Genomic DNA, 27665 nt, shown 5'->3' with positions numbered 1-27665 from the left:
ACATCATTATTCTCCGATTATTTACCTGCCCTATTGTATCATAGCTAACATCTCATCCATATTCTTTTGGTACTGATACAGGGATTATTATCAACATAAGAGCAAATTGCAGAAATAACGTTTAAGGCGAACCCCATTTTCTTTAAAATCAGATATTCTACTCTGATACGATACCTGTCTGCATCAAGATCTGAAAACATCTCCATAGATGGTTACATCCTCAAGATTTTTATGCAGAGATGTATCGTTTTGGAGTAAAACATCTGTTTTTATATATTTTTTGGGTGAAATTAGGTGAACAACACAACTTTTCTTACGCCTTGGCTGAGTCGTCATTCTCAATGACATCATGAATACATTATATCAACCCAAGTCACAAAATCACTTTCAAAATTACCCCAACATGCATTCCCTCTCAGGTCCTAAATCCCTGTACTCACCTGCGACTGCTGAGTTTAGCCCGCTGCTCATCCTCCCTGCGGCGCCATTCCTCAGACAAGAGCTTCTTGTAGGCCCCCCGTGCCACATAGCCCCTGAATAGCCTGAAACATCACACCACAAGGTTCAGTACGCAGACTCCAACATTTAACTGGACCTCTAATGTTCAACTGTAGGATCCAATGTTCAACTGTAGGATCTAATGTTTAAATGTAGGATCTAATGTTCAACTGTAGGATCCAATGTTTAAATTTAGGATCTAATGTTCAACTGTAGGATCTAATGTTCAACTGTAGGATCTTATGTTTAAATGTAGGATCTAATGTTCAACTGTACGATCTAATGTTCAACTGTAGGATCTAATTTTCAACTGTAGGATCTAATGTTTAAATGTAGGGTCTAATGTTCAACTGTAGGATCTAATGTTCAACGGTAGGATCTAATGTTAGACTGTAGGATCTAATGTTTAAATGTAGGATCTTATGTTTAAATGTAGGATCTAATGTTTAAATGTAGGATCTAATGTTCAACTGTAGGATCCAATGTTCAACTGTAGGATCTAATGTTCAACTGTAGGATCTAATGTTGAAATGTAGGATCTAATGTTCAACTGTAGGATCCAATGTTTAAATGTAGGATCTAATGTTCAACTGTAGGATCTAATGTTTAAATGTAGGATCTAATGTTTAACTGTCGGATCTAATGTTCAACTGTAGGATCTTATGTTCAACAGTAGGATCTTATGTTCAACTGTAGGATCTAATGTTTAAATGTAGGATCTAATGTTTAACTGTCGGATCTAATGTTCAACTGTAGGATCTTATGTTCAACTGTAGGATCTTATGTTCAACTGTAGGATCTTATGTTCAACTGTAGGATCTAATGTTTAAATGTAGGATCTATTGTTCAACTGTAGGATCTAATGTTCAACTGTAGGATCTAATGTTTAAATGTAGGATCTAATGTTCAACTGTAGGATCTAATGTTCAACTGTAGGATCTAATGTTTAAATGTAGGATCTAATGTTTAAATGTAGGATCTAATGTTCGACTGTAGGATCTAATGTTCAACTGTAGGATCTAATGTTCAACTGTAGGATCGAATGTTCAACTGTAGGATCTAATGTCAACTGTAGGATCTATTATTTAAATGTAGGATCTAATGTTTAAATGTAGGATCTAATGTTTAACTGTAGGATCTAATGTTCAACTGTAGGATCTAATGTTCAACTGTAGGATCCAATGTTCAACTGTAGGATCTAATGTTCAACTGTAGGATCTAATGTTGAAATGTAGGATCTAATGTTCAACTGTAGGATCCAATGTTTAAATGTAGGATCTAATGTTCAACTGTAGGATCTAATGTTTAAATGTAGGATCTAATGTTTAACTGTCGGATCTAATGTTCAACTGTAGGATCTTATGTTCAACTGTAGGATCTTATGTTCAACTGTAGGATCTAATGTTTAAATGTAGGATCTATTGTTCAACTGTAGGATCTAATGTTCAACTGTAGGATCTAATGTTTAAATGTAGGATCTAAAGTTCGACTGTAGGATCTAATGTTCAACTGTAGGATCTAATGTTCAACTGTAGCATCTAATGTCAACTGTAGGATCTTATGTTCAACTGTAGGATCTAATGTTTAAATGTAGGATCTATTGTTCAACTGTAGGATCTAATGTTCAACTGTAGGATCTAATGTTTAAATGTAGGATCTAATGTTCAATTGTAGGATCTAATGGTCAACCGAAGGATCTAACATTCAACTGTAAGATGTAATGTTAGACTGTAGGATCTAACATTCAACTGTAAGATCTAATGTTAGACTGTAGGATCCAATATTAGACTGTAGGATCTAATGTTCAACTGTAGGATCAAATGTTTAATTACAGGATCTATGTTCAACTGAAGGATCTAATGTTCAACTGAAGGATCTAATGTTAGACTGTAGGATCTAATGTTCAACTGTAGGATATAATGTACTACTGTGGGATCTAATGTTTAAATGTAGGATCTAATGTACTACTGTGGAATCTAATGTTTAAATGTAGGATCTAATGTTCAACTGTAGGATCTAATGTTCAACTGTGGGATCTAATGTTAGACTGTAGGATCTAATGTTCAACTGTAGGATCTAATGTTCAACTGTGGGATCTAATGTTCAACTGTAGGATCTAATGTTTAAATGTAGGATCTAATGTTCAACTGTGGGATCTAATGTTAGATTGTAGGATCCAATGTTCAACTGTAGGATCTAATGTTCAACTGTAGGATCTAATGTTCGACTGAAGGATCTAATGTTCAACTGTAGGATCTAATGTTCAACTGTAGGATCTAATGTTAGACTGTAGGATCTAATGTTCAATTGTAGGATCTAACGTTTGACTGTAGGATCAAATGTTTGACTGTAGGATCTAATGTTCAACTGTGGGATCTAATGTCCAACTGTAGGATCTATTATTTGACTCTACGACATCCATACCGTTGTATATCCACAGCTGCCTTGGCCTCTTTCTGAACCTGAACAGCAGCAGCCAGCTCTATCTGCAAAACAAGGGAGAATTCATTACTCAACGTGATGCAACACAAAAACAAGGGAGAATTCAATACTCCACTTGACACAACATGAAAACAAGGGAGTATTCAGTACTCCACATAACACAACACGAAAACAAGGGAAAATTAAGTACTCCACATAACACAACACGAAAACAAGGGAGAATTCAATAATCCACATGACACAACACTAAAACAAGGGAGAATTCATTACTCCAAATGACACAACATGAAAACAAGGGAGTATTCAGTACTCCACATAACACAACACGAAAACAAGGGAAAATTCATTACTCCACATAACAACACAAAAACAAGGGAGAATTCAATAATCCACATGACACAACACTAAAACAAGGGAGAATTCATTACTCCAAATGACACAACATGAAAACAAGGGAGTATTCAATTATCCATATGACACAACACGAAAACAAGGGAAAATTCATTACTCCACATAGCACAACACTAAAACAAGAGACTTCAGTACTTCACATGACACAACACTAAAACAAGGGAGACTTCAGTACTTCGTATGATACAACATGAAAACAAGGGAGAATTCAGTACTCCAAAAAACACAACACAAAAACTAGGGAGAATTTAGTACTCCAAATAACACAACACGAAAATAAGGGAGAATTCAGTAATCCACTTGAAACAACACAAAAACAAGGGAGAATTCAGTAATCCACATGACACAACACAAAAACAAGGGAGAATTCAGTAATCCACTTAAAACAACACAAAAACAAGGGAGAATTCAATAATCCACTTGAAACAACACTAAAACAAGGAAGAATTCAGTAATCCACTTGAAACAACACGAAAACAAGGGAGAATTCAGTAATCCACATGACACAACACAAAAATAAGGGAGAATTCAGTAATCCACTTAAAACAACACAAAAACAAGGGAGAATTCAGTAATCCACTTGAAACAACACTAAAACAAGGGAGAATTCGGTAATCCAAATAACACAACACTAAAACAAGGGAGATTTCAGTAATCAGAATAACACAACACTAAAACAAGGGAGAATTCAGTACTCCATATGACAAAACACGAAAACAAGGGAGAATTAAGTAATCCACTTGAAACAACACTTAAACAAGGGAGAATTCAGTAATCCAAATAACACAACACTAAAACAAGGGAGAATTTAGTACTCAAAATAACACAACACGAAAACAAGGGAAAACAAGTATTTGTCACAAAGTGACGAAATGTCCCCCGCCAGTATATACACAATAGTACCAAATATGAAGACAATCCAGCGATTAGTTCTTGAGATATCGCGGCAACACTGTTTTCCAACTCCAAAAGCAGATTTGCCGGCTGTGACCTTGAAAATGGTGTCAAGGTCACCAAAACCGACTGGTGTCTGCGGTGTCTGTATATACACCATAGTTCTAAATATGAAGACAATCCTGTGATTAGTTCATGAGATATTGCGGCAACACCGTTTTCCGACTCCAAAAGCAGATTTGCCGGCTGTGACCTTGAAAATGGGGTCGAGGTCACCAAAACCAACTGATGTCTGCGGAGTCTGTATATACACCATAGTACCAAATATGAAGACAATCCAGCGATTAGTTCTTGAGATATCGCGGCAACACCGTTTTCCAACTCCAAAAGCAGATTTGCCGGCTGTGACCTTGAAAATGGGATCAAGGTCACCAAAACCGACTGGTGTCTGCAGTGTCTGTATATACACCATAGTTTCAAATATGAAGACAATCCTGCGATTAGTTCTTGAGATATCGCGGCAACACCGTTTTCCAACTCCAAAAGCAGATTTGCCTGCTGTGACCTTGAAAATGGGGTCAAGGTCACCAAAACCGACTGGTGTCTGCGGAGTCTGTATATACACAATATTTCCAAATATGAAGACAATCCAGTGTTTAGTTCTTGAGATATCGCGGCAACAAACTGGTGGGACGTACGGACGTACGGACGGACGGTCGTGAATACTATATCCCCCGCTTCGCGCTTTCGCGCAGCGGGGGACAATTTAGTACTCCAAATAACACAACACGAAAACAAGGGAGATTTTAGTAATCAGAATAACACAACACTAAATCAAGGGAGAATTCAGTACTCCACGTGACAAAACACGAAAACAAGGGAGAATTCAGTAATCCACTTGAAACAACACTAAAGCAAGGGAGAATTTAGTAATCCAAATAATACAATATGAAAACAAGGGAGAATTCAGTACTCCACATGAAACAACACGAACACCAGGGAGAATTCAGTACTCTACAAGAACAACACGAACACCAGGGAGAATTCAGTACTCCACATAAAGCAACTGTAGCAAGGTACCTTTATCATATTCTTCCTAGTTATATCATTATTCATACACCATCATCATAATCATCTTAATGGTCAATGTTTGTCTTGTCTACAGTTGAATATCAGTCAATAACTCTTTAAACAACTCAACACCCTTATTTTCAGTCTCTGGGAATCTCACACCAGATCTTCCCCTTCAACCCATGTACCCGTGAAGATGCAAGTTAGAATAGGTCTTCAGCAACCCATGTACCCGTGAAGATGCGAGTTAGAATAGGTCTTCAGCAACCCATGCTTGCCGTAAAATGCGACTATGCTTGTCATTAGAGGCGACTAATGAGATCGGGTGGTCAGGCTTGCTGACTTTGTTGATGCACTTCATCGTATTCCAATTGATTGGATGAATGCTCATGATGTCAATCACTGGATTGTCTGGTCTAGACTTGATTATTTACAAATCGCCTTCACATAGCTGGAATATTGCTGAGTGCGGCGTTAAACAACAAACAAACAAACAAGACTAGGCTTCCCCATACACTCACATACTTAGTGATTACAGGAATGTTGTTTAAAGCTGCAGTCAGCAACATTGCAGCTGATGATTACATCTAGACTAGACAGCCAGGGTTTGAAACAAGAGCAACAGTTTTGGAATCATGAGATCAGTCTTGTCACAGCCAACATGACCTGATCCACATGGGGTGGTAATAAACCATTCTCGGAGTACCCACCTAATGATTTGAGACTTGACTGCTATTCGGTGGAGATATTGCTCATGAAACTATTGTTCACATTCCGGTTCACTAAATAAAAGTTTCTAGATTCACATCACGTATGAAGGCAACTGAATAGACACTAGTTGTGACAACACACTCACTGGGTCGGGCACATGCTGGTAATGAGCGATTGGTCGGCCGATGTGGGCAAGGGATGGTTGCCTTGGTAACGGTGTAGATGGCCCCGAGTCTGTGGCTGCCGGCAGCTGTATCCCCCGTGGACCCTCCCCATCCCCAGTTGCCCCTCCATCTTCCTCCCCGATGGACGTGGACGTGACCTGCTTCTCGACATCTGACATCTCTCGGGACAAGCCAGCATATGACGCCTTCAGGATGGTGGGATACCCAGCTGTAACAAGATCAAACAAACATCAAGCGCAAGCACATCAATCATATCACAGTCCGTCAATAGTCCATATAGAGCCCTGTGTCATCCTAATAGTTCCTACACAGCCCTGTGTCATCTCCTTAGTTCCTATACAGCCCTGTGTCATCTCCTTAGTTTCTATACAGCCCTGTGTCATCTCCTTAGTTCCTATACAGCCCTGTGTCATCTCCTTAGTTTCTATACAGCCCTGTGTCATCTCAGGTCCTATACAGCCCTGTGTCATCTCATTAGTTTCTATACAGCCCTGTGTCATCTCCTTAGTTTCTATACAGCCCTGTGTCATCTCCTTAGTTCCTACATAGCCCTGTGTCATCTCATTAGTTCCTATACAACCCTGTGTCATCTCTTAAGTTCCTAAACAGCCCTGTCTCATCTCCTTAGTTCCTAAACAGCCCTGTGTCATCTCCTTAGTTCCTACATAGCCCTGTGTCATCTCATTGGTTCCTATACAGCCCTGTGTCATCTCCTTAGTTTCTATACAGCCCTGTGTCATCTCCTTAGTTCCCATACAACCCTGTGTCATCTCATTAGTTCCTACATAGCCCTGTGTCATCTCATTAGTTCCCATACAGCCCTGTGTCATCTTATTAGTTCCTATACAGCCCTTATGTCATCTCATTAGTTCCTATACAGCCCTGTGTCATCTCATTGGTTCCTATACAGCCCTGTGTCATTGCATTAGTTCCTATACAGCCCTGTCTCATCTCCTTAGTTCCTATACAGCCCTGTGTCATCTCTTTAGTTCCTATACAGCCCTGTGTCATCCCCTTAGTTTCTATACAGCTCTGTGTCATCCCCTTAGTTTCTATACAGCCCTGTGTCATCTCCTTAGTTCCTATACAGCCCTGTGTCATCTCATTAGTTTCTATACAGCCCTGTGTCATCTCATTAGTTTCTATACAGCCCTGTGTCATCTCATTAGTTCCTATACAGCCCTGTGTCATCTCATTAGTTCCTATACAGCCCTGTGTCATCTCATTAGTTTCTATACAGCCCCGTGTCATCTCATTAGTTCCTATACAGCCCTGTGTCATCTTATTCATTGCTATGCAGCCCTGTGTCATTGCATTAGTTCCTATACAGCCCTGTGTCATCTCATTAGTTCCCAGACAGCCCTGTGACATCTCCTTAGTTCCTATCCAGCCCTGCGTCATCTCCTTAGTTCCTATACAGCCCTGTGTCATCCCCTTAGTTTCTATACAGCTCTGTGTCATCCCCTTACTTTCTATACAGCCCTGTGTCATCTCCTTAGTTCCTACACAGCCCTGTGTCATCCCCTTAGTTTCTATACAGCTCTGTGTCATCTCCTTAGTTCCTATACAGCCTGTGTCATCCCCTTAGTTTCTATACAGCCCTGTGTCATCTCCTTAGTTTCTATACAGCCCTGTGTCATATCCTTAGTTCCTACACAGCCCTGTGTCATTGCATTAGTTCCTATACAGCCCTGTGTCATCTCCTTAGTTCCTACACAGCCCTGTGTCATTGTATTAGTTCCTATACAGCCCTGTGTCATCTCCTTAGTTCCTATACAGCCCTGTGTCATATCCTTAGTTCCTACACAGCCCTGTGTCATTGCATTAGTTCCTATACAGCCCTGTGTCATCTCATTAGTTCCCAGACAGCCCTGTGACATCTCCTTAGTTCCTATCCAGCCCTGCGTCATCTCCTTAGTTCCTATACAGCCCTGTGTCATCCCCTTAGTTTCTATACAGCTCTGTGTCATCCCCTTACTTTCTATACAGCCCTGTGTCATCTCCTTAGTTCCTACACAGCCCTGTGTCATCCCCTTAGTTTCTATACAGCTCTGTGTCATCTCCTTAGTTCCTATACAGCCTGTGTCATCCCCTTAGTTTCTATACAGCCCTGTGTCATCTCCTTAGTTTCTATACAGCCCTGTGTCATATCCTTAGTTCCTACACAGCCCTGTGTCATCTCCTTAGTTCCTATACAGCCCTGTGTCATCTCCTTAGTTCCTACACAGCCCTGTGTCATTGTATTAGTTCCTATACAGCCCTGTGTCATCTCCTTAGTTCCTATACAGCCCTGTGTCATATCCTTAGTTCCTACACAGCCCTGTGTCATTGCATTAGTTCCTATACAGCCCTGTGTCATCTCATTAGTTCCCAGACAGCCCTGTGACATCTCCTTAGTTCCTATCCAGCCCTGCGTCATCTCCTTAGTTCCTATACAGCCCTGTGTCATCCCCTTAGTTTCTATACAGCTCTGTGTCATCCCCTTACTTTCTATACAGCCCTGTGTCATCTCCTTAGTTCCTACACAGCCCTGTGTCATCCCCTTAGTTTCTATACAGCTCTGTGTCATCTCATTAGTTCCTATACAGCCCTGTGTCATCCCCTTAGTTTCTATACAGCCCTGTGTCATCTCCTTAGTTTCTATACAGCCCTGTGTCATATCCTTAGTTCCTACACAGCCCTGTGTCATTGCATTAGTTCCTATACAGCCCTGTGTCATCTCCTTAGTTCCTACACAGCCCTGTGTCATTGTATTAGTTCCTATACAGCCCTGTGTCATCTCCTTAGTTCCTATACAGCCCTGTGTCATATCCTTAGTTCCTACACAGCCCTGTGTCATTGCATTAGTTCCTATACAGCCCTGTGTCATCTCATTAGTTCCTATACAGCCCTGTGTCATCTCCTTAGTTCCTACACAGCCCTGTGTCATTGCATTAGTTCCTATACAGCCCTGTGTCATCTCCTTAGTTCCTATACAGCCCTGTGTCATCTCCTTAGTTCCTATACAGCCCTGTGTCATTGCATTAGTTCCTGTACAGCCCTGTGTCATCTCCTTAGTTACTATACAGCCCTGTGTCATTGCATTAGTTCCTATACAGCCCTGTGTCATCTCCTTAGTTCCTATACAGCCCTGTGTCATCTCCTTAGTTCCTATACAGCCCTGTGTCATCTCCTTAGTTCCTATACAGCCCTGTGTCATCTCCTTAGTTCCTATACAGCCCTGTGTCATCTCCTTAGTTCCTATACAGCCCTGTGTCATTGCATTAGTTCCTATACAGCCCTGTGTCATTGCATTAGTTCCCATACAGCCCTGTGTCATCTCCTTAGTTCCTATACAGCCCTGTGTCATCCCCTTAGTTTCTATACAGCCCTGTGTCATCCTCTTAGTTTCTATACAGCCCTGTGTCATCTCCTTAGTTCCTATACAGCCCTGTGTCATCTCATTAGTTTCTATACAGCCCTGTGTCATCTCATTAGTTTCTATACAGCCCTGTGTCATCTCATTAGTTCCTATACAGCCCTGTGTCATCTCATTAGTTCCTATACAGCCCTGTGTCATCTCATTAGTTCCTATACAGCCCTGTGTCATCTCATTAGTTCCTACATAGCCCTGTGTCATCTCCTTAGTTTCTATACAGCCCTGTGTCATCTCCTTAGTTCCTATACAGCCCTGTGTCATCACTACTTAGTTCCTACACAGCCCTGTGTCATCCCCTTAGTTTCTTAACAGCTCTGTGTCATCTCCTTAGTTCCTATACAGCCCTGTGTCATCCCCTTAGTTTCTATACAGCCCTGTGTCATCTCCTTAGTTTCTATACAGCCCTGTGTCATCTGCTTAGTTCCTATACAGCCCTGTGTCATCCCCTTAGTTTCTATACAGCCCTGTGTCATTGCATTAGTTCCTATACAGCCCTGTGTCATCTCCTTAGTTCCTATACAGCCCTGTGTCATTGCATTAGTTCCTATACAGCCCTGTGTCATTGCATTAGTTCCTATACGGCCCTGTGTCATCTCATTAGTTCCCATACAGCCCTGTGTCATCTCCTTAGTTCCTATACAGCCATGTGTCATCTTATTCATTGCTATGCAGCCCTGTGTCATCTCATTAGTTCCTATACAGCCCTGTGTCATCTCATTAGTTTCTATACAGCCCCGTGTCATCTCATTAGTTCCTATACAGCCCTGTGTCATCTTATTCATTGCTATGCAGCCCTGTGTCATTGCATTAGTTCCTATACAGCCCTGTGTCATCTCATTAGTTCCCAGACAGCCCTGTGACATCTCCTTAGTTCCTATACAGCCCTGCGTCATCTCCTTAGTTCCTATACAGCCCTGTGTCATCCCCTTAGTTTCTATACAGCTCTGTGTCATCCCCTTACTTTCTATACAGCCCTGTGTCATCTCCTTAGTTCCTACACAGCCCTGTGTCATCCCCTTAGTTTCTATACAGCTCTGTGTCATCTCCTTAGTTCCTATACCGCCTGTGTCATCCCCTTAGTTTCTATACAGCCCTGTGTCATCTCCTTAGTTTCTATACAGCCCTGTGTCATATCCTTAGTTCCTACACAGCCCTGTGTCATTGCATTAGTTCCTATACAGCCCTGTGTCATCTCCTTAGTTCCTACACAGCCCTGTGTCATTGTATTAGTTCCTATACAGCCCTGTGTCATCTCCTTAGTTCCTATACAGCCCTGTGTCATATCCTTAGTTCCTACACAGCCCTGTGTCATTGCATTAGTTCCTATACAGCCCTGTGTCATCTCATTAGTTCCTATACAGCCCTGTGTCATATCCTTAGTTCCTACACAGCCCTGTGTCATTGCATTAGTTCCTATACAGCCCTGTGTCATCTCCTTAGTTCCTATACAGCCCTGTGTCATCTCCTTAGTTCCTATACAGCCCTGTGTCATTGCATTAGTTCCTGTACAGCCCTGTGTCATCTCCTTAGTTACTATACAGCCCTGTGTCATTGCATTAGTTCCTATACAGCCCTGTGTCATCTCCTTAGTTCCTATACAGCCCTGTGTCATCTCCTTAGTTCCTATACAGCCCTGTGTCATCTCCTTAGTTCCTATACAGCCCTGTGTCATCTTCTTAGTTCCTATACAGCCCTGTGTCATCTCCTTAGTTCCTATACAGCCCTGTGTCATTGCATTAGTTCCTATACAGCCCTGTGTCATCTCCTTAGTTCCTATACAGCCCTGTGTCATTGCATTAGTTCCTATACAGCCCTGTGTCATTGCATTAGTTCCCATACAGCCCTGTGTCATCTCCTTAGTTTCTATACAGCCCTGTGTCATCTCCTTAGTTCCCATACAACCCTGTGTCATCTCATTAGTTCCTACATAGCCCTGTGTCATCTCATTAGTTCCCATACAGCCCTGTGTCATCTTATTAGTTCCTATACAGCCCTTATGTCATCTCATTAGTTCCTATACAGCCCTGTGTCATCTCATTGGTTCCTATACAGCCCTGTGTCATTGCATTAGTTCCTATACAGCCCTGTCTCATCTCCTTAGTTCCTATACAGCCCTGTGTCATCTCTTTAGTTCCTATACAGCCCTGTGTCATCCCCTTAGTTTCTATACAGCTCTGTGTCATCCCCTTAGTTTCTATACAGCCCTGTGTCATCTCCTTAGTTCCTATACAGCCCTGTGTCATCTCATTAGTTTCTATACAGCCCTGTGTCATCTCATTAGTTTCTATACAGCCCTGTGTCATCTCATTAGTTCCTATACAGCCCTGTGTCATCTCATTAGTTCCTATACAGCCCTGTGTCATCTCATTAGTTTCTATACAGCCCCGTGTCATCTCATTAGTTCCTATACAGCCCTGTGTCATCTTATTCATTGCTATGCAGCCCTGTGTCATTGCATTAGTTCCTATACAGCCCTGTGTCATCTCATTAGTTCCCAGACAGCCCTGTGACATCTCCTTAGTTCCTATCCAGCCCTGCGTCATCTCCTTAGTTCCTATACAGCCCTGTGTCATCCCCTTAGTTTCTATACAGCTCTGTGTCATCCCCTTACTTTCTATACAGCCCTGTGTCATCTCCTTAGTTCCTACACAGCCCTGTGTCATCCCCTTAGTTTCTATACAGCTCTGTGTCATCTCCTTAGTTCCTATACAGCCTGTGTCATCCCCTTAGTTTCTATACAGCCCTGTGTCATCTCCTTAGTTTCTATACAGCCCTGTGTCATATCCTTAGTTCCTACACAGCCCTGTGTCATTGCATTAGTTCCTATACAGCCCTGTGTCATCTCCTTAGTTCCTACACAGCCCTGTGTCATTGTATTAGTTCCTATACAGCCCTGTGTCATCTCCTTAGTTCCTATACAGCCCTGTGTCATATCCTTAGTTCCTACACAGCCCTGTGTCATTGCATTAGTTCCTATACAGCCCTGTGTCATCTCATTAGTTCCCAGACAGCCCTGTGACATCTCCTTAGTTCCTATCCAGCCCTGCGTCATCTCCTTAGTTCCTATACAGCCCTGTGTCATCCCCTTAGTTTCTATACAGCTCTGTGTCATCCCCTTACTTTCTATACAGCCCTGTGTCATCTCCTTAGTTCCTACACAGCCCTGTGTCATCCCCTTAGTTTCTATACAGCTCTGTGTCATCTCCTTAGTTCCTATACAGCCTGTGTCATCCCCTTAGTTTCTATACAGCCCTGTGTCATCTCCTTAGTTTCTATACAGCCCTGTGTCATATCCTTAGTTCCTACACAGCCCTGTGTCATCTCCTTAGTTCCTATACAGCCCTGTGTCATCTCCTTAGTTCCTACACAGCCCTGTGTCATTGTATTAGTTCCTATACAGCCCTGTGTCATCTCCTTAGTTCCTATACAGCCCTGTGTCATATCCTTAGTTCCTACACAGCCCTGTGTCATTGCATTAGTTCCTATACAGCCCTGTGTCATCTCATTAGTTCCCAGACAGCCCTGTGACATCTCCTTAGTTCCTATCCAGCCCTGCGTCATCTCCTTAGTTCCTATACAGCCCTGTGTCATCCCCTTAGTTTCTATACAGCTCTGTGTCATCCCCTTACTTTCTATACAGCCCTGTGTCATCTCCTTAGTTCCTACACAGCCCTGTGTCATCCCCTTAGTTTCTATACAGCTCTGTGTCATCTCATTAGTTCCTATACAGCCCTGTGTCATCCCCTTAGTTTCTATACAGCCCTGTGTCATCTCCTTAGTTTCTATACAGCCCTGTGTCATATCCTTAGTTCCTACACAGCCCTGTGTCATTGCATTAGTTCCTATACAGCCCTGTGTCATCTCCTTAGTTCCTACACAGCCCTGTGTCATTGTATTAGTTCCTATACAGCCCTGTGTCATCTCCTTAGTTCCTATACAGCCCTGTGTCATATCCTTAGTTCCTACACAGCCCTGTGTCATTGCATTAGTTCCTATACAGCCCTGTGTCATCTCATTAGTTCCTATACAGCCCTGTGTCATCTCCTTAGTTCCTACACAGCCCTGTGTCATTGCATTAGTTCCTATACAGCCCTGTGTCATCTCCTTAGTTCCTATACAGCCCTGTGTCATCTCCTTAGTTCCTATACAGCCCTGTGTCATTGCATTAGTTCCTGTACAGCCCTGTGTCATCTCCTTAGTTACTATACAGCCCTGTGTCATTGCATTAGTTCCTATACAGCCCTGTGTCATCTCCTTAGTTCCTATACAGCCCTGTGTCATCTCCTTAGTTCCTATACAGCCCTGTGTCATCTCCTTAGTTCCTATACAGCCCTGTGTCATCTCCTTAGTTCCTATACAGCCCTGTGTCATCTCCTTAGTTCCTATACAGCCCTGTGTCATTGCATTAGTTCCTATACAGCCCTGTGTCATTGCATTAGTTCCCATACAGCCCTGTGTCATCTCCTTAGTTCCTATACAGCCCTGTGTCATCCCCTTAGTTTCTATACAGCCCTGTGTCATCCTCTTAGTTTCTATACAGCCCTGTGTCATCTCCTTAGTTCCTATACAGCCCTGTGTCATCTCATTAGTTTCTATACAGCCCTGTGTCATCTCATTAGTTTCTATACAGCCCTGTGTCATCTCATTAGTTCCTATACAGCCCTGTGTCATCTCATTAGTTCCTATACAGCCCTGTGTCATCTCATTAGTTCCTATACAGCCCTGTGTCATCTCATTAGTTCCTACATAGCCCTGTGTCATCTCCTTAGTTTCTATACAGCCCTGTGTCATCTCCTTAGTTCCTATACAGCCCTGTGTCATCACTACTTAGTTCCTACACAGCCCTGTGTCATCCCCTTAGTTTCTTAACAGCTCTGTGTCATCTCCTTAGTTCCTATACAGCCCTGTGTCATCCCCTTAGTTTCTATACAGCCCTGTGTCATCTCCTTAGTTTCTATACAGCCCTGTGTCATCTGCTTAGTTCCTATACAGCCCTGTGTCATCCCCTTAGTTTCTATACAGCCCTGTGTCATTGCATTAGTTCCTATACAGCCCTGTGTCATCTCCTTAGTTCCTATACAGCCCTGTGTCATTGCATTAGTTCCTATACAGCCCTGTGTCATTGCATTAGTTCCTATACGGCCCTGTGTCATCTCATTAGTTCCCATACAGCCCTGTGTCATCTCCTTAGTTCCTATACAGCCATGTGTCATCTTATTCATTGCTATGCAGCCCTGTGTCATCTCATTAGTTCCTATACAGCCCTGTGTCATCTCATTAGTTTCTATACAGCCCCGTGTCATCTCATTAGTTCCTATACAGCCCTGTGTCATCTTATTCATTGCTATGCAGCCCTGTGTCATTGCATTAGTTCCTATACAGCCCTGTGTCATCTCATTAGTTCCCAGACAGCCCTGTGACATCTCCTTAGTTCCTATACAGCCCTGCGTCATCTCCTTAGTTCCTATACAGCCCTGTGTCATCCCCTTAGTTTCTATACAGCTCTGTGTCATCCCCTTACTTTCTATACAGCCCTGTGTCATCTCCTTAGTTCCTACACAGCCCTGTGTCATCCCCTTAGTTTCTATACAGCTCTGTGTCATCTCCTTAGTTCCTATACCGCCTGTGTCATCCCCTTAGTTTCTATACAGCCCTGTGTCATCTCCTTAGTTTCTATACAGCCCTGTGTCATATCCTTAGTTCCTACACAGCCCTGTGTCATTGCATTAGTTCCTATACAGCCCTGTGTCATCTCCTTAGTTCCTACACAGCCCTGTGTCATTGTATTAGTTCCTATACAGCCCTGTGTCATCTCCTTAGTTCCTATACAGCCCTGTGTCATATCCTTAGTTCCTACACAGCCCTGTGTCATTGCATTAGTTCCTATACAGCCCTGTGTCATCTCATTAGTTCCTATACAGCCCTGTGTCATATCCTTAGTTCCTACACAGCCCTGTGTCATTGCATTAGTTCCTATACAGCCCTGTGTCATCTCCTTAGTTCCTATACAGCCCTGTGTCATCTCCTTAGTTCCTATACAGCCCTGTGTCATTGCATTAGTTCCTGTACAGCCCTGTGTCATCTCCTTAGTTACTATACAGCCCTGTGTCATTGCATTAGTTCCTATACAGCCCTGTGTCATCTCCTTAGTTCCTATACAGCCCTGTGTCATCTCCTTAGTTCCTATACAGCCCTGTGTCATCTCCTTAGTTCCTATACAGCCCTGTGTCATCTTCTTAGTTCCTATACAGCCCTGTGTCATCTCCTTAGTTCCTATACAGCCCTGTGTCATTGCATTAGTTCCTATACAGCCCTGTGTCATTGCATTAGTTCCCATACAGCCCTGTGTCATCTCCTTAGTTCCTATACAGCCCTGTGTCATCCCCTTAGTTTCTATACAGCCCTGTGTCATCCTCTTAGTTTCTATACAGCCCTGTGTCATCTCCTTAGTTCCTATACAGCCCTGTGTCATCTCATTAGTTTCTATACAGCCCTGTGTCATCTCCTTAGTTTCTATACAGCCCTGTGTCATCTCATTAGTTCCTATACAGCCCTGTGTCATCTCATTAGTTCCTATACAGCCCTGTGTCATCTCATTAGTTCCTATACAGCCCTGTGTCATCTCATTAGTTCCTACATAGCCCTGTGTCATCTCCTTAGTTTCTATACAGCCCTGTGTCATCTCCTTAGTTCCTATACAGCCCTGTGTCATCACTACTTAGTTCCTACACAGCCCTGTGTCATCCCCTTAGTTTCTTTACAGCTCTGTGTCATCTCCTTAGTTCCTATACAGCCCTGTGTCATCCCCTTAGTTTCTATACAGCCCTGTGTCATCTCCTTAGTTTCTATACAGCCCTGTGTCATCTGCTTAGTTCCTATACAGCCCTGTGTCATCTCCTTCGTTCCTATACAGACCTGTGTCATCTCCTTAGTTCCTATACAGCCCTGTGTCATCTCAGTTCCTATACAGCCCTGTGTCATCTCCTTAGTTCCCATAAAGCCCTGTGTCATCTCTATAGTTCCTATACAGCCCTGTGTCATCACTACTTAGTTCCTACACAGCCCTGTGTCATCCCCTTAGTTTCTTTACAGCTCTGTGTCATCTCCTTAGTTCCTATACAGCCCTGTGTCATCCCCTTAGTTTCTATACAACCCTGTGTCATCTCCTTAGTTTCTATACAGCCCTGTGTCATCTCCTTAGTTCCCATAAAGCCCTGTGTCATCCCCTTAGTTTCTATACAGCCCTGTGTCATTGCATTAGTTCCTATACAGCCCTGTGTCATCTCCTTAGTTCCTATACAGCCCTGTGTCATTGCATTAGTTCCTATACAGCCCTGTGTCATTGCATTAGTTCCTATACGGCCCTGTGTCATCTCATTAGTTCCCATACAGCCCTGTGTCATCTCCTTAGTTCCTATACAGCCATGTGTCATCTTATTCATTGCTATGCAGCCCTGTGTCATCGCATTAGTTACTATACAGCCCTGTGTCATCTCCTTAGTTCCCAGACAGCCCTGTGTCATCTCATTAGTTCCCATACAGACCTGTGTCATCTCCTAAGTTCCTATACAGCCCTGTGTCATCTCCTTAGTTTCTATACAGCCCTGTGTCATCTTATTCATTGCTATGCAGCCCTGTGTCATTGCATTAGTTCCTATACAGCCCTGTGTCATCTCATTAGTTCCCAGACAGCCCTGTGACATCTCCTTAGTTCCTATACAGCCCTGCGTCATCTCCTTAGTTCCCATACAGCCCTGTGTCATTGCATTAGTTCCTATACAGCCCTGTGTCATCTCCTTAGTTCCTATACAGCCCTGTGTCATTGCATTAGTTCCTATACAGCCCTGTGTCATCTCATTAGTTCCCATACAGCCCTGTGTCATCTCCTTAGTTCCTATACAGACCTGTGTCATCTCCTTAGTTTCTATACAGCCCTGTGTCATCTCCATAGTTCCTATACAGCCCTGTGTCATCTCATTAGTTCCCATACAGCCCTGTGTCATCTCCTTAGTTCCTATACAGACCTGTGTCATCTCCATAGTTTCTATACAGCCCTGTGTCATCTCTTTAGTTCCTGTACAGCCCTGTGTCATATCCTTAGTTCCTATACAGATCTGTGTCATCTCCTTAGTTCCTATACAGACCTGTGTCATCTCAGTTCCTATACAGCCCTGTGTCATCTCCTTAGTTCCCATAAAGCCCTGTGTCATCTCCTTAGTTCCTATACAGACCTGTGTCATCTCAGTTCCTATACAGCCCTGTGTCATCTCCTTAGTTCCCATAAAGCCCTGTGTCATCTCCTTAGTTCCTATACAGCCCTGTGTCATCTCCTTAGTTCCCATACAGCCCTGTGTCATCTCTATAGTTCCTGTACAGCCCTGTGTCATCTCCTTAGTTCCTATACAGCCCTGTGTCATCTCATTAGTTCCCATAAAGCCCTGTGTCATCTCCTTAGTTCCTATACAGCCCTGTGTCATCTCTATAGTTCCTGTACAGCCCTGTGTCATCTCCTTAGTTTCTATACAGCCCTGTGTCATCTCATTAGTTCCTATACAGCCCTGTGTCATCTCATTAGTTCCTATACAGCCTTGTGTCATATCCTTAGTTCCTATACAGCCCTGTGTCATCTCCTTAGTTCCTATACAGCCCTGTGTCATCTCCTTAGTTCCCATACAGACCTGTGTCATCTCCTTAGTTCCTATACAGCCCTGTGTCATCTCCTTAGTTTCTATACAGCCCTGTGTCATCTCATTAGTTCCTATACAGCCCTGTGTCATCTCAATAGTTTCTATACAGCCCTGTGTCATCTCATTAGTTCCCATACAGCCCTGTGTCATCTCCTTAGTTCCTATACAACCATGTGTCATCTTATTCATTGCTAAGCAGCCCTGTGTCATCTCATTAGTTACTATACAGCCCTGTGTCATCTCCTTAGTTCCCAGACAGCCCTGTGTCATCTCATTAGTTCCCATAAAGACCTGTGTCATCTCCTTAGTTCCCATACAGACCTGTGTCATCTCCTTAGTTCCCAGACAGCCCTGTGTCATCTCATTAGTTCCCATACAGACCTGTGTCATCTCATTAGTTCCCATACAGCCCTGTGTCATCTCATTAGTTTCTATACAGCCCTGTGTCATCTCATTAGTTCCTATACAGCCCTGTGTCATCACATTAGTTCCTATACAGCCCTGTGTCATCTCCTTAGTTCCTATACAGCCCTGTGTCATCTCATTAGTTCCCATACAGCCCTGTGTCATCTCATTAGTTCCTATACAGCCCTGTGTCATCTCATTAGTTTCTATACAGCCCTGTGTCATCTCATTAGTTCCTATACAGCCCTGTGTCATCTCATTAGTTTCTATACAGCCCTGTGTCATCTCATTAGTTCCTATACAGCCCTGTGTCATCACATTAGTTCCTATACAGCCCTGTGTCATCACATTAGTTCCTATACAGCCCTGTGTCATCTCATTAGTTCCTATACAGCCCTGTGTCATCTCATTAGTTTCTATACAGCCCTGTGTCATCTCATTAGTTTCTATACAGCCCTGTGTCATCTTATTCATTGCTCTGCAGCCCTGTGTCATTGCATTAGTTCCTATACAGCCCTGTGTCATCTCATTAGTTCCCATACAGCCCTGTGTCATCTCATTAGTTCCCATACAGACCTGTGTCATCTCCTTAGTTTCTATACAGCCCTGTGTCATTGCATTAGTTCCTATATAGCCCTGTGTCATCTCCTTAGTTCCTATACAGCCCTGTGTCATTGCATTAGTTCCTATACAGCCCTGTGTCATCTCCTTAGTTCCCATACAGCCCTGTGTCATCTCCTTAGTTCCTATACAGCCCTGTGTCATCTCCTTAGTTCCCATACAGCCCTGTGTCATCTCCTTAGTTCCTATACAGCCCTGTGTCATCTCCTTAGTTCCTATACAGCCCTGTGTCATCTCCTTAGTTCCCATACAGCCCTGTGTCATCTCCTTAGTTTCTATACAGCCCTGTGTCATCTCCTTAGTTCCTATACAGCCTTGTGTCATCTCCTTAGTTCCCATACAGCCCTGTGTCATCTCCTTAGTTTCTATACAGCCCTGTGTCATCTCCTTAGTTCCTATACAGCCCTGTGTCATCTCCTTAGTTCCCATACAGCCCTGTGTCATCTCCTTAGTTTCTATACAGCCCTGTGTCATCTCCTTAGTTCCTATACAGCCTTGTGTCATCTCATTAGTTTCTATACAGCCCTGTGTCATCTCCTTAGTTCCTATACAGCCCTGTGTCATCTCCTTAGTTCCTATACAGACCTGTGTCATCTCATTAGTTTCTATACAGCCCTGTGTCATCTCCTTAGTTTCTATACAGCCCTGTGTCATCTCCTTAGTTCCTATACAGCCCTGTGTCATCTCCTTAGTTCCCATACAGCCCTGTGTCATCTCCTTAGTTTCTATACAGCCCTGTGTCATCTCCTTAGTTCCTATACAGCCCTGTGTCATCTCCTTAGTTCCCATACAGCCCTGTGTCATCTCCTTAGTTTCTATACAGCCCTGTGTCATCTCCTTAGTTCCTATACAGCCTTGTGTCATCTCATTAGTTTCTATACAGCCCTGTGTCATCTCCTTAGTTCCCATACAGCCCTGTGTCATCTCCTTAGTTCCTATACAGACCTGTGTCATCTCATTAGTTCCTATACAGCCCTGTGTCATCTCCTTAGTTCCCATACAGACCTGTGTCATCTCATTAGTTCCTATACAGCCCTGTGTCATCTCCTTAGTTCCTATATAGCCCTGTGTCATCTCCTTAGTTCCTATACAGCCCTGTGTCATTCCATTAGTTCCTATACAGCCCTGTGTCATCTCCTTAGTTCCTATACAGCCCTGTGTCATCTCATTAGTTCCTATACAGCCCTGTGTCATCTCCTTAGTTCCCATACAGCCCTGTGTCATCTCCTTAGTTCCTATACAGCCCTGTGTCATATCCTTAGTTCCTATACAGCCCTGTGTCATCTCATTAGTTCCTATACAGCCCTGTGTCATCACATTAGTTCCTATACAGCCCTGTGTCATCTCCTTAGTTCCTATACAGCCCTGTGTCATCTTATTCATTGCTCTGCAGCCCTGTGTCATTGCATTAGTTCCTATACAGCCCTGTGTCATCTCATTAGTTCCCATACAGCCCTGTGTCATCTCATTAGTTCCCATACAGACCTGTGTCATCTCCTTAGTTTCTATACAGCCCTGTGTCATTGCATTAGTTCCTATATAGCCCTGTGTCATCTCCTTAGTTCCTATACAGCCCTGTGTCATTGCATTAGTTCCTATACAGCCCTGTGTCATCTCCTTAGTTCCCATACAGCCCTGTGTCATCTCCTTAGTTCCTATACAGCCCTGTGTCATCTCCTTAGTTCCCATACAGCCCTGTGTCATCTCCTTAGTTCCTATACAGCCCTGTGTCATCTCCTTAGTTCCTATACAGCCCTGTGTCATCTCCTTAGTTCCCATACAGCCCTGTGTCATCTCCTTAGTTTCTATACAGCCCTGTGTCATCTCCTTAGTTCCTATACAGCCTTGTGTCATCTCCTTAGTTCCCATACAGCCCTGTGTCATCTCCTTAGTTTCTATACAGCCCTGTGTCATCTCCTTAGTTCCTATACAGCCCTGTGTCATCTCCTTAGTTCCCATACAGCCCTGTGTCATCTCCTTAGTTTCTATACAGCCCTGTGTCATCTCCTTAGTTCCTATACAGCCTTGTGTCATCTCCTTAGTTCCTATACAGCCCTGTGTCATCTCCTTAGTTCCTATACAGACCTGTGTCATCTCATTAGTTTCTATACAGCCCTGTGTCATCTCCTTAGTTTCTATACAGCCCTGTGTCATCTCCTTAGTTCCTATACAGCCCTGTGTCATCTCCTTAGTTCCCATACAGCCCTGTGTCATCTCCTTAGTTTCTATACAGCCCTGTGTCATCTCCTTAGTTCCTATACAGCCCTGTGTCATCTCCTTAGTTCCCATACAGCCCTGTGTCATCTCCTTAGTTTCTATACAGCCCTGTGTCATCTCCTTAGTTCCTATACAGCCTTGTGTCATCTCATTAGTTTCTATACAGCCCTGTGTCATCTCCTTAGTTCCCATACAGCCCTGTGTCATCTCCTTAGTTCCTATACAGACCTGTGTCATCTCATTAGTTCCTATACAGCCCTGTGTCATCTCCTTAGTTCCCATACAGACCTGTGTCATCTCATTAGTTCCTATACAGCCCTGTGTCATCTCCTTAGTTCCTATATAGCCCTGTGTCATCTCCTTAGTTCCTATACAGCCCTGTGTCATTCCATTAGTTCCTATACAGCCCTGTGTCATCTCCTTAGTTCCCATACAGCCCTGTGTCATCTCCTTAGTTCCCATACAGCCCTGTGTCATCTCCTTAGTTCCTATACAGCCCTGTGTCATATCCTTAGTTCCTATACAGCCCTGTGTCATCTCATTAGTTCCTATACAGCCCTGTGTCATCACATTAGTTCCTATACAGCCCTGTGTCATCTCCTTAGTTCCTATACAGCCCTGTGTCATCTCCTTAGTTCCCATACAGCCCTGTGTCATCTCCTTAGTTTCTATACAGCCCTGTGTCATCTCCTTAGTTCCTATACAGCCTTGTGTCATCTCCTTAGTTCCCATACAGCCCTGTGTCATCTCCTTAGTTTCTATACAGCCCTGTGTCATCTCCTTAGTTCCTATACAGCCCTGTGTCATCTCCTTAGTTCCCATACAGCCCTGTGTCATCTCCTTAGTTTCTATACAGCCCTGTGTCATCTCCTTAGTTCCTATACAGCCTTGTGTCATCTCATTAGTTTCTATACAGCCCTGTGTCATCTCCTTAGTTCCCATACAGCCCTGTGTCATCTCCTTAGTTCCTATACAGACCTGTGTCATCTCATTAGTTTCTATACAGCCCTGTGTCATCTCCTTAGTTTCTATACAGCCCTGTGTCATCTCCTTAGTTCCTATACAGCCCTGTGTCATCTCCTTAGTTCCCATACAGCCCTGTGTCATCTCCTTAGTTTCTATACAGCCCTGTGTCATCTCCTTAGTTCCTATACAGCCCTGTGTCATCTCCTTAGTTCCCATACAGCCCTGTGTCATCTCCTTAGTTTCTATACAGCCCTGTGTCATCTCCTTAGTTCCTATACAGCCCTGTGTCATCTCCTTAGTTCCTATACAGCCCTGTGTCATCTCCTTAGTTCCCATACAGCCCTGTGTCATCTCCTTAGTTCCTATACAGCCCTGTGTCATCTCCTTAGTTCCCATACAGCCCTGTGTCATCTCCTTAGTTCCTATACAGACCTGTGTCATCTCATTAGTTCCTATACAGCCCTGTGTCATCTCCTTAGTTCCCATACAGACCTGTGTCATCTCATTAGTTCCTATACAGCCCTGTGTCATCTCCTTAGTTCCTATATAGCCCTGTGTCATCTCCTTAGTTCCTATACAGCCCTGTGTCATTGCATTAGTTCCTATACAGCCCTGTGTCATCTCCTTAGTTCCCATACAGCCCTGTGTCATCTCCTTAGTTCCCATACAGCCCTGTGTCATCTCCTTAGTTCCTATACAGCCCTGTGTCATCTCATTAGTTTCTATACAGCCCTGTGTCATCTCCTTAGTTTCTATACAGCCCTGTGTCATCTCCTTAGTTTCTATACAGCCCTGTGTCATCTCCTTAGTTCCTATACAGCCCTGTGTCATCTCATTAGTTCCTATACAGCCCTGTGTCATCTCCTTAGTTTCTATACAGCCCTGTGTCATCTCATTAGTTCCTATACAGCCCTGTGTCATCTCCTTAGTTCCTATATAGCCCTGTGTCATCTCCTTAGTTCCTATACAGCCCTGTGTCATTGCATTAGTTCCTATACAGCCCTGTGTCATCTCCTTAGTTCCCATACAGCCCTGTGTCATCTCCTTAGTTCCCATACAGCCCTGTGTCATCTCATTAGTTCCTATACAGCCCTGTGTCATCTCATTAGTTTCTATACAGCCCTGTGTCATCTCATTAGTTTCTATACAGCCCTGTGTCATCTTATTCATTGCTCTGCAGCCCTGTGTCATTGCATTAGTTCCTGTACAGCCCTGTGTCATCTCGTTAGTTCCCATACAGCCCTGCGTCATCTCCTTAGTTCCTATACAACCCTGTGTCATCTCATTAGTTTCTATACAGCCCTGTGTCATCTCCTTAGTTCCTATACAGCCCTGTGTCATCTCCTTAGTTCCCATACAGCCCTGTGTCATCTCCTTAGTTCCTATACAGCCCTGTGTCATCTCCTTAGTTCCCATAAAGCCCTGTGTCATCTCCTTAGTTCCCATACAGCCCTGTGTCATCTCCTTAGTTCCTATACAGCCCTGTGTCATATCCTTAGTTCCCATAAAGCCCTGTGTCATCTCCTTAGTTCCTATACAGCCCTGTGTCATCTCCTTAGTTCCTATACAGCCCTGTGTCATCTCCTTAGTTCCCATAAAGCCCTGTGTCATCTCATTAGTTCCCATACAGCCCTGTGTCATCTCCTTAGTTCGTATACAGACCTGTGTCATCTCCTTAGTTCCTATACAGCCCTGTGTCATTGCATTAGTTCCCATACAGCCCTGTGTCATCTCCTTAGTTCCTATACAGACCTGTGTCATCTCCTTAGTTTCTATACAGCCCTGTGTCATCTCCATAGTTTCTATACAGCCCTGTGTCATCTCCTTAGTTCCCATACAGCCCTGTGTCATCTCCTTAGTTCCTATACAGCCCTGTGTCATCTCCTTAGTTCCTATACAGCCCTGTGTCATTGCATTAGTTCCCATACAGCCCTGTGTCATCTCCTTAGTTCCTATACAGACCTGTGTCATCTCCTTAGTTCCTATACAGCCCTGTGTCATCTCATTAGTTCCCATACAGCCCTGTGTCATCTCCTTAGTTCCTATACAGACCTGTGTCATCTCCTTAGTTCCTATACAGACCTGTGTCATTGCATTAGTTCCCATACAGCCCTGTGTCATATCCTTAGTTCCTATACAGCCCTGTGTCATCTCCTTAGTTCCTATACAGCCCTGTGTCATCTCCTTAGTTCCCATACAGCCCTGTGTCATCTCCTTAGTTCCTATACAGCCCTGTGTCATCTCCTTAGTTCCTATACAGCCCTGTGTCATCTCCTTAGTTCCCATACAGCCCTGTGTCATCTCCTTAGTTCCTATACAGCCCTGTGTCATATCCTTAGTTCCCATAAAGCCCTGTGTCATCTCCTTAGTTCCTATACAGCCCTGTGTCATCTCCTTAGTTCCTATACAGCCCTGTGTCATCTCCTTAGTTCCCATAAAGCCCTGTGTCATCTCCTTAGTTCCCATACAGCCCTGTGTCATCTCCTTAGTTCCTATACAGACCTGTGTCATCTCCTTAGTTCCTATACAGCCCTGTGTCATTGCATTAGTTCCCATACAGCCCTGTGTCATCTCCTTAGTTCCTATACAGACCTGTGTCATCTCCTTAGTTTCTATACAGCCCTGTGTCATCTCCATAGTTTCTATACAGCCCTGTGTCATCTCCTTAGTTCCCATACAGCCCTGTGTCATCTCCTTAGTTCCTATACAGCCCTGTGTCATCTCCTTAGTTCCTATACAGCCCTGTGTCATTGCATTAGTTCCCATACAGCCCTGTGTCATCTCCTTAGTTCCTATACAGACCTGTGTCATCTCCTTAGTTCCTATACAGCCCTGTGTCATCTCCTTAGTTCCTATACAGCCTTGTGTCATCTCCTTAGTTCCTATACAGCCCTGTGTCATCTCCTTAGTTCCTATACAGACCTGTGTCATCTCCTTAGTTCCTATACAGACCTGTGTCATCTCCTTAGTTCCTATACAGCCTTGTGTCATCTCATTAGTTCCCATACAGCCCTGTGTCATCTCCTTAGTTCCTATACAGACCTGTGTCATCTCCTTAGTTCCTATACAGACCTGTGTCATTGCATTAGTTCCCATACAGCCCTGTGTCATATCCTTAGTTCCTATACAGCCCTGTGTCATCTCCTTAGTTCCTATACAGCCCTGTGTCATCTCCTTAGTTCCCATACAGCCCTGTGTCATCTCCTTAGTTCCTATACAGCCCTGTGTCATCTCCTTAGTTCCTATACAGCCCTGTGTCATCTCCTTAGTTCCCATACAGCCCTGTGTCATCTCCTTAGTTCCTATACAGCCCTGTGTCATCTCCTTAGTTCCTATACAGCCCTGTGTCATTGCATTAGTTCCCATACAGCCCTGTGTCATCTCCTTAGTTCCTATACAGCCCTGTGTCATCTCCTTAGTTTCTATACAGCCCTGTGTCATCTCATTAGTTCCTATACAGCCCTGTGTCATCTCCTTAGTTCCTATACAGCCCTGTGTCATCTCATTAGTTCCCATACAGCCCTGTGTCATCTCCTTAGTTCCTATACAGACCTGTGTCATCTCCTTAGTTCCTATACAGACCTGTGTCATTGCATTAGTTCCCATACAGCCCTGTGTCATCTCCTTAGTTCCTATACAGACCTGTGTCATCTCCTTAGTTCCTATACAGCCCTGTGTCATCTCTTTAGTTCCTGTACAGCCCTGTGTCATCTCCTTAGTTCCTATACAGCCCTGTGTCATCTCTTTAGTTCCTATACAGCCCTGTGTCATCTCTTTAGTTCCTGTACAGCCCTGTGTCATCTCCTTAGTTCCTATACAGACCTGTGTCATCTCCTTAGTTCCTATACAGCCCTGTGTCATCTCTTTAGTTCCTGTACAGCCCTGTGTCATCTCCTTAGTTCCTATACAGCCCTGTGTCATCTCCTTAGTTCCTATACAGCCCTGTGTCATCTCTTTAGTTCCTATACAGACCTGTGTCATCTCCTTAGTTCCTATACAGACCTGTGTCATTGCATTAGTTCCCATACAGCCCTGTGTCATCTCCTTAGTTCCTATACAGACCTGTGTCATCTCCTTAGTTCCTATACAGCCCTGTGTCATCTCATTAGTTTCTATACAGCCCTGTGTCATCTCCTTAGTTCCCATACAGCCCTGTGTCATCTCATTAGTTCCTATACAGCCCTGTGTCATCTCATTAGTTTCTATACAGCCCTGTGTCATCTCCTTAGTTCCTATACAGCCCTGTGTCATCTCATTAGTTCCTATACAGCCCTGTGTCATCTCCTTAGTTCCTATACAGCCCTGTGTCATCTCCTTAGTTCCTATACAGCCCTGTGTCATCTCATTAGTTCCCATACAGCCCTGTGTCATCTCCTTAGTTCCTATACAGCCTTGTCATCTCCTTAGTTTCTATACAGCCCTGTGTCATCTCCATAGTTTCTATACAGCCCTGTGTCATCTCCTTAGTTCCCATACAGCCCTGTGTCATCTCCTTAGTTCCTATACAGACCTGTGTCATCTCATTAGTTCCTATACAGCCCTGTGTCATCTTATTAGTTCCTATACAGACCTGTGTCATCTCATTAGTTCCTATACAGCCCTGTGTCATCTCATTAGTTCCTATACAGCCCTGTGTCATCTCCTTAGTTCCTATACAGCCTTGTGTCATCTCATTAGTTCCTATACAGCCCTGTGTCATCTCCTTAGTTCCTATACAGCCCTGTGTCATATCCTTAGTTCCTGTACAGCCCTGTGTCATATCCTTAGTTCCTATACAGATCTGTGTCATCTCCTTAGTTCCTATACAGATCTGTGTCATCTCCTTAGTTTCTATACAGCCCTGTGTCATCTCTTTAGTTCCCATACAGCCCTGTGTCATCTCTATAGTTCCTATACAGCCTTGTGTCATCTCCTTAGTTCCCATACAGCCCTGTGTCATCTCCTTAGTTCCTATACAGCCCTGTGTCATATCCTTAGTTCCTGTACAGCCCTGTGTCATATCCTTAGTTCCTATACAGATCTGTGTCATCTCCTTAGTTCCTATACAGACCTGTGTCATCTCAGTTCCTATACAGCCCTGTGTCATCTCCTTAGTTCCCATAAAGCCCTGTGTCATCTCCTTAGTTCCTATACAGACCT

At 43.6% G+C, this 27665-nt stretch overlaps 1 protein-coding gene across 5 annotated transcripts in view; it reads right to left on the bottom strand.

The window, feature by feature from the left end:
* The window catches only part of LOC124127673, a 187825-nt gene that overhangs the window by 15054 nt on the left and 145106 nt on the right, over positions 1–27665 (bottom strand). For all 5 annotated transcript variants that reach the window (XM_048381021.1, XM_048381019.1, XM_048381020.1 and 2 more), the window contains 3 exons: positions 6173–6420; positions 2923–2984; positions 441–542 (listed from right to left, as the gene is read on the bottom strand). In XM_048381021.1, the coding sequence (XP_048236978.1) occupies positions 441–542; positions 2923–2984; positions 6173–6420 (412 nt within the window). The remainder of the gene's footprint in view (positions 1–440; positions 543–2922; positions 2985–6172; positions 6421–27665) is intronic.

Source organism: Haliotis rufescens, unplaced genomic scaffold, assembly GCF_023055435.1.
Source record: "Haliotis rufescens isolate VD_foot unplaced genomic scaffold, xgHalRufe1.0.p SCAF_35, whole genome shotgun sequence".
Classification (NCBI taxonomy): domain Eukaryota; kingdom Metazoa; phylum Mollusca; class Gastropoda; order Lepetellida; family Haliotidae; genus Haliotis; species Haliotis rufescens.
The sequence above is the reverse complement of the archived record's forward strand: the minus strand, read 5'-3'. Positions and strand labels throughout refer to the sequence as shown.